An 8137-nucleotide genomic window follows, 5' to 3' on the forward strand; every position below is an offset into this window, starting at 1 on the left:
CCCCCCCCCCTCGCAGCGCCCTCTGCATCCAGGCCCTATCACCGGCGGTGTGTGACAAACCCATCAGCGCACAGTGCACGCCAGTGCCCTCCAGTCCACACCCAGGATGGAAGCAGACATCCCCCCCCCCCATAAAACGGCAGCATCTCGGGTGCTATGGCGACAGCGCCCGAGGCCCCTAGCTATGGACACCTAAGCACACGTCAAAGCATGCCACCCAACAACCGTGCAGGGCCAGCCATCCCTGACCTGTGGGGAGCACAGGCATGCCATGTGGCTCTAAGATTGGGAGCCAGGAGAAGAGGGTGGAGGGCCCACAGAAGGCTCGCATGCCTGGCCCCATGCTGGCCCCACGGGAGCTGCCCTCCAGAAACCCGCACCCCTGCAGGGCCTGGAGACCAAGCTAGAGCACCCTGCTGCCATCCGGACCTTCCTCAGCCGCCTTGTCTGTAACATGAGGGGATCAGATCCGGCAATTTTCAGGGCCTGAGAGCCTGTGACCAAGAGGCCTGCCTGGTTCACCTCGAAAGGCTCCAACTAGAGTTTGCAGCTCTTTCCCACAGAGAAGTCCCAACGTGGCCAAATGGCAACTGCCAGCAGAGCAGGATCCTGCAGACGCAAGCGTGGGGATAGACTAGGCCGGCTGCCCAGAACACCCAGCGAGAGGGAGGTGACAAAGGTCAGCTAGGGTCAGGACCCCGCCCCCTCCCTCCCATCCCTTGGTCAGAACAAGGGACAGGCCTGCATTTACCCAGGCTAACTCTGAGCCACAACACCAAGTGCTCAGGAGAACCAGCAGGGGGGCTCTGGCACCCCAGGACGCAATAGCCACGCAGCCACCTTTCCTTCCTGCCCTGTCTCCTCCCTCCCACCCCACTCCAGACAGCCAGTCCTTGAAGCTGGCCCACCTGTGCCCAGCAGAGGAAATCCACGCCACCCACCCCTAATGAGCCCATCAACCTTAAATATAAACAGACACCCAAGGATGGCCAGATGGCCAAGGAAAACCAGCAGCATGAAAGCGAAGGGCCAAGAGCCACAAAACCACGGACTCCGGAGGAAAAAGAAGGAAGCCAGGAAACAGAAGAGAACGTTCACCTAAAAATTCTAATTAGCATTCTCGGAGAAACTGCAGACAAAATTTCATGCATAAAGCAAACAGGATACCATAAAAAGGAAGTTCAGAGAACAAAAAATAGTGTTCGGAAATGGAGAGTAACATTGCCCTCACAAAAATTCCATAGAAAAGCTGGAAATACACTCAAGGAAATATCCCAGAAAAACAGAACAGAAAAACAGCTCTAGAAAAGACGTGAATGTCACAGTGTTCTTTCTCTTTTGGCGGCACTGGAGTGGGGGGCTGTGTGTATTTGCTGTCCTAGTGATTTTATGTTTTGGGTGAAGGGAGTGGGGGGGACGACTCAAAATGAAACAGGTGAGCAAACCACAGTTTCCCAAATGCATCTGATAGTTAAAAACAGTAGGAGGTACAAGTTCAGAGTCACTGGGGATCAATCCAGGGGGTGCAACTAACAGGAGGCACAGTAAACTAGTAGATAAAATGGAGGAGAGGAAATTACCAAAGAAACAATAAAACAGTGTCTGGCAGAGTAAAAATAGAAGGAGACAGCAAACTAACAGAGGTAGGCGGGGTACTGAGTAAAAGGCTCTTGCTTTGAGAATTTCTTCAACGTCAGATCACTCACTGGGTAAAAAGAGATTACAAAATGTCACCGCGATGGGAAAAACCATGGGGGGAAAAGGCTGGGACAGACCCCAGATTTGTCCTAAGTCACACTGGATGCTAGATGACAGAGCAACAGTTCACCTCACACTCCAGCAAAAATGAGAAAAAACTGACAAGACAGGGAAGTGAGTGAACAACGAAGGGGTGTCTCAGGGCAAGAGTGAAGGGGGGGGGCGGGGAGGGACACAGTGGAGCAGAGGGCAGGGCTCCAAGAAGAAAGCAAGTCCCATGGACCAGACAGTATGATCAAGAAGCTGAATAAACTTCAGGACACAGTGAAGGCACATACTAGGGAAAAGGGGGGGGGGGGTGTAAGGGAAGGCAATGAGAAACTCCAGGAAAAACAGAAGACGTGCAAGAAAACTCTGCTCTCTACTGAAGCAAACTAAAATGCCACACTTCCAAGAAATCAGAGGAGAGCTCTGAGCCCAGCTCTGTTCTTTCGTATGTTATTTGTCCCTCACAAGGACCCCATGAGGAGGGAGAAGGGACTGGAATGTCGGCAGAGGCCCTGGCACCAGGAAGGAATCAACATAGCCCTGGTCACATGAGTCTACCACTAGTTGCCAGCGTTTAGAATCGATCTTACAAAGCCCATACAACTGACTCATAGCCCCAGAAGACAGCATGGATCTAAGGCAGCGGTTCTCAACCTTTCACAGGGGTCGCCTAAGACCATCGGAAAACACATATTTTTGATGGTCTTAGGAACCGAGACACCGCTCCTCTATCCGTCTCCAGGCCCACATGCAGATACGCCCACATACGAGTACCCCGGCGACCCCTGTGAAAGGGTCGTTCGACCCCCAAAGGGGTCACGACCCACAGGTTGAGAACCGCTGATCTAAGGGGAAAGGAGGAACACACGCGTGCAAAGGCAACCACTAAAGAGGTTAAAGGGTCATCAACAAGAGAATTTAAGTAATATGTCCATCAATTCAGGAGGAGGTTGAGGGAAGCGCCAGGGATAAGGTAAATCCTTAAATTTCACGGCAGGAAGGTAATAGATAAAAATCTAACTTGGATAAATCAAGAAACAGCAGTAAAATCATATAGTTTGTTTATGGCAGTATCCACCGAGACAACAAAAATCAGGGACTGGTGGTCTCTGGGGGGTGAGGCTGGACGGTGAAGAGGCTTTTGTGTGTGTGTTGTAAGCTATTCTGTTATGTGTCTTTTAAAAAATCATATACATTTATTTTTTTGGTAACAATAAAAAGGGATGTTTAAATGTAATTCTTTAAATATCTAGCCTGACATTCCCAAGCCATGTCCAAGAAATGTTAGAGTTGAATACATTGCTCATTGGTCTGGGGGTGGGGGGGAAGTTTGTCAACAAAAACGTTTGAGAAATGTGGCAGGCTAACGCCACCCTAAGGAGAGTCACAGCACACTCTGTTATTAGATGAAAGACCCAGCATTAAAAAAGAACAGTTTCTGGGCTGGCCGAGTGGCTCAGTTGGTTAGGAGTGTGAGTTTGGCAACAGGGTCGCAGGTTCAATTCCCACATGGGCTGGTGAGCTGCGCCCGAGCTGAGCTGCCGCTGAGCTGCCAACAGGTGGCAGGATGGCTCAGCTGATGAGACCACATGCTCCTAACAACAAGGTTTCTGGTTTAACTCCCGCATGGGATGGTGGGCTATGCCCACCCGCAACTAAGATTGAACACAGCACCTTGAGCTAAGATGCCGCAAGCTGCTGACGGGTGGCCTGATGGCAACTGGACTTGGAGCTGAGCTAGCTGCGCCCTCCACAACTAAGATTGAAGGACAACAACTTGGCTGTTCCCCTTCCCCAATAAAACCTTTAAAAAAAAAAAAAGAACAGTTTCATTTCGTGTGACCAGGTGCTGAGTTAAAAAGCTTGGGGGTGTCAAAGTCCGACAGATGAGGCTCAGACTGTGCCACACAGTGGGTGACGGCGTGGCCTCAGACAAGCCTCTCGGTACCTGCAGTGGGGTCAACAGTGGGCCCCCAAGAGGCGTGTCCCAGTCCTGACCCTTCAAACCTCTGAATGTGTCTTTATTTGGCCAATGGATCTTTACAGATATAACTAAGGTAAGGCCCTTGAGATGAGACCACAAGTGTCCTTAGAGAGAAGGGGAAAGGACACAGAGAAGGGACAACCATGTGATGACAGACTGCAGTGATGTGTTCAAGCCCAGGGACCCTAAGGATTGTGGGTAACCACCAGAAGCCAGGAAAGACGCATGGAATGGACTCCCCCTCAGAACCTTCCAAAGCACCTAACTGCCGACACCCTGATTACAGACCGCTTACTCTCCCAACAGTGAGAGGACATTTCTGTTGTTTTAAGCCACCCAGTTTGTGGTCATTTGTTGTGACAGCCCCAGGAAAGGACTACACTGCCCAGCCTCACAGTGGGGTCCACAGGGGGCTGCACACACTGCCTGGCCCTCCCCACATGCTTACTCCTGAAATGCTAGCTAGTGGTGCTCTTATCCAGTACTCTCGCCAACTACGTCTGCTGAGATTTGGGGCTGGGGCAGGCAGAGGAGGAACGACCAAAATTCAGACTCACCCTCGCCCTAATAAGCCCTAGGCCCTTGCTGGGGGCTTATGCTTTTCTTGGTCCCTCTGCCTGCACCTCTGGGAGGCATAGGAGGTGGGTATTACGTGATGGCGGGCTGCAGAGAACCACAACACCCCACAGGATGGGGTGCTGGTGCCAGGCCGCCTGGAGAGGGAGATGGGGAAAGCCCAGTGTCACCACGGGGCCAGCACACAGCTCTCGGCTCGTGCAGTCATCAGCAGCTCAACACTTGAGCACGAACCTGATGACTGGCCCTGGGGCCATGGTTGTGACACAGACAGACAGGGCCCTCCCTGCTCCATTCTCTCCACCTCTGTCAGCCTGTCCCAGGAGGGGAGACGGCCAATGCACTGGTCCACAGATAGGCGGAGAAAACAATTAGAAGTTATGATTCATGCTGGCACGGAGCAGCACCGGGGTCTGGCCGGGCTGGCCTCTGAGTGGTGACGTTCAGGTGGCACCCAGGATAATCAAAAAGAACAGGTGGGGGAAAGGCGGCCCGGGCAAGGGGACAGCACTCGTCAGACTCGTAGTGAGAGACCCAAGGAGCTTCTGTTAGTGGGGCTCATGTGCATCGATGTTCACTGTGTAGACATTAGAGCTGAAGAAAAAAACGTAAACTGAAGCACGCTTTATTCCCATAGCTGTCAAAGGGATGCGTCAGACACATCATGCAGCCCCGGGGACATCCTGCTGTGTTCTTCTCACAGAAGGAGGACAAACAATGTTATTGTGAAAACAGTCTTGACCTCCTGGCCCGAAAAGGTCTCAGGTACCTGCAGCTGCCCCGTGCCTCTAGGACTGACCCCAGGGTGGTGTGGCTGGGCTGAGAGATGAGAGCAGTGCACTCGAAGTCGGGTGGGGGCCAGCAGGTCCGAGCCCTACAGACAGTCAGCCTGCTGGAGGGAACAGCCCCCAGGGCATGTGACAAGGAGACAGCAACAGAATCAAAGGTCTGCCACAGGAGAGGGCTCGATCTAGCTCAGAAGTGACACTGGCTTTCTGGGAAGGGAAACCTGACCCCTGATTCCAGAACCCTGAAGGGAGGAGCTCCGTAGCCTANCCCGCCTCAAAAACAAACCAGCTCTTCTCTTATTCCAAGATGACTGGGTTTAGAGTCCTTCCCCTTCCTATGTGCAGACAGACTGGGAGAGAAACCCTCCGTCCCAACGCCTCCGGGCTCCTCCAGGGGACGGCATTGTGCGACCGTCCCTGCCTCCGGGGAACCCCTGGACGGTAAGCACACCAAAGGACTTTGGAATAAAATTCCTAAACCTGGAATGTGAGTTCCTGAGACATGACATGTATTCAGTGTGGCTTTCTTAGCCTCACACTGGAGCTGGGCACCCCCAGCACCGGGGCGCCCTTCTGTCCAGGCCCCCACGACACAGTCCACTCTCTCCGGATCCAACACAGGAAGGGCCGTCATGCAGCCCGAGCGGAGCCCGGCGGCCAGGGGGGCCAGCTCTGCACCCCGACCAGGGCGGGGACCACCCACAGCCAAAACATCACTGCGGCCAAACTTGGTACTTATCACGCTACTCAGGAGCCACTACCAAGCACTGGCCAATCCCAGCTGACACACAGTAGTTAGATACGGACACCCAGGGTGTTACATACGGCAGGATGCCACCCTGGTAGTTGCTACGGACAGAGGGCGCCCGTCCACTCTGGAGCTGGCCCGAAGCAGCAGCCATGGGCCGCGATGTGAGCACCAGCCAGGCCTGGGTTGCTGGGGTTGAGGGCTGCACCTCACACTGTGAGAGGGTGGGGTGGGAGCAGGGTGGCCACACCAAGGCACTCTGGGCCCAGGAAGGCCATCGACGGCCCTCTGAGGTCCCACGGGCCATCCCTCATCAAAATGGGCAGAACTCTCGGCAGATACTCAAGTCCGCCCCAACACACACACGTACGTACGTACACACACACACACGCGCACACACACAGTACTGGGGGCTTGTATTTACAGGCACCAACTCTCTGGGGAAGGGAAGGGTGGTGCCTGGGCAGCAGTGCTGGGAGGACACCCCCGTTGTCTGCAGACAGGGAGCGTGCAGGAGCCTGGCCTGACTGACCTGCCAGGACTTGGACCCCAAGCCAGCGCAGGCCGGGGCTGGGGAGAAATGCCTGCTCTCTCTTCCTCCTCTCCAGCAGACGCCTCAGGCAGGGTGTGGGCTGGGTAGGGACGCAGGGCTGGAGGTGTGCTCATTCTGAGCTGGGGCACAGGGGGTCTGGTGCTCCCTGGGGAGGAGACGGAACGCGCATTCTCTGACAGAATGTCCCCTAACACCCACTTCACCACTCCTGGAAAGTTCCAGTCACCATGTTTCAGTCTCCTGCCATGGATCAGTCTCTGCAAGGGACGGCCACACGCCCCGTCACACACGGAGCCTCTGGCAAGGTGGCCCAACACCTCTACCCACCAGTTCAAACAAAGGTGTCCTGATAGCAGATAGCAGGACCAGTGGCAGAGAAAAGGGAACTGGATGCCTCGGTGACACTTTGGGACATCTCTGTTGAAGACTAGAACTCCTGGGCTCTGCTCCAGAGGACATGGTATACTAGTGAAAGGTCCCCGGTGCCTTCTGCAGGGACACAATGGCAGGCATCTCTGTATGGGCACGTACCTGGGGGCAGGAAAGGGGGGACGAGGGCCAGCGAGTGTGACCTGGGCACTGTCACATCGCGTGTCGATGGTGCAGTGGTCTCCCAATCCGGGCTCCTGGTGGCAGGGGCAGCCAGGCGGTCCTCCGGGGGCTGGCTCCGCTTCCTCGCTCGTCTTAAGGCATCCCCTCAGACCCGTCTGCGTCCTGACCCCAGCCGGCCGCCGGAGCAGGGGCTGGAGGCTGGGCGGTGGCAGCAAGGACGTGCAGGCCCCCGAAAGACAAGGGTCAGTGACCGTGTCCACTCCCAACTGACCAACGGACTGGCCTGCCAGCTGGACGCCGACGTCCGCCTGCACTGCTTCCCCTGCTTTGTCCCAGTGTGTCCCGAACCCAGCAGAAAGCTCCAGAGTGCAAATCTATGTACAGAGTAAGGCGGCAGGGAGGGTGTCCGCACTGACCTCCTGGACCATGTCCATCCCTGAGAAAGGGGGTGACACCGCTGAACCTCACCGTCCTGGGTGTGTCTATTGTGCAATTTGTGGATGGTGTTTTTTGAATTTTTTTGTTGTTTTTTTACAAATTGAGTTTGACACCTGAGGTGAAGAAAATTGGGGGTCGGGGGGGTTGTTGTGGACGGCAAAGTTCTCTCTCTTCTTTCCTGTTATGAAAGGAAAAGATGCGGGGTCAGGAGAAGTGAGAGCTCATGGCTGTAGTGGGGACGATGGGGAGCCCGGGCCTGGGGCCCACAGGACAGGGAAGGGCGTGGAGGGGGGGGCTGTGCTGCTGTGGGGGCGAGCAGGGGAAGCTCAGGGCGAGCTGGCAGGGCTGATGGTGGGGCTGCTGGCGTCTGAGCGGCTGTAGTCGCTGAGCGAGCCGGTGCGCGAGCCGCCGCCGCGCCGCTGCAGCATGCCGGGGTGGAAGTTGGCATGGCGACGTGCGTGCTTGGTCAGATGGTCGCTACGCATGAAGCGCTTGTCGCAGATGGGGCAGCTGAACTTCTTCTCGCCCGTGTGTGTGCGGTAGTGCCGCGCAAGCTCGTCTGAGCGCGCGAACTTCTTGCTGCAGTCCTGCCAGCTGCAGGCGAAGGGCCTCTCACCTGCGGGCGACAGGGCACAGCGTCAATCGCGGTGCAGCTCACCGTCTCCCCTGTGGGCCAGCTGGCCACCCACGCGACCCCGGGGCACGCTCCAAGACCCCAGGCCTGCTCCTCCGCAGTCTGGCACCCCCCCCCC

At 55.7% G+C, this 8137-nt stretch overlaps 1 protein-coding gene across 1 annotated transcript in view; it reads right to left on the reverse strand.

The window, feature by feature from the left end:
* Nucleotides 1–5368: 5368 nt before the first annotated feature.
* The window catches only part of KLF13 (KLF transcription factor 13), a 43764-nt gene continuing 40995 nt past the window's right edge, over nt 5369–8137 (reverse strand). The window contains exon 2 of the mRNA XM_019625163.1: nt 5369–8001. Within this exon, the coding sequence (XP_019480708.1) occupies nt 7712–8001 (290 nt within the window). The 3' untranslated portion in view covers nt 5369–7711. The remainder of the gene's footprint in view (nt 8002–8137) is intronic.

This window comes from Hipposideros armiger, unplaced genomic scaffold, assembly GCF_001890085.2.
Source record: "Hipposideros armiger isolate ML-2016 unplaced genomic scaffold, ASM189008v1 scaffold_617, whole genome shotgun sequence".
Taxonomy (NCBI): domain Eukaryota; kingdom Metazoa; phylum Chordata; class Mammalia; order Chiroptera; family Hipposideridae; genus Hipposideros; species Hipposideros armiger.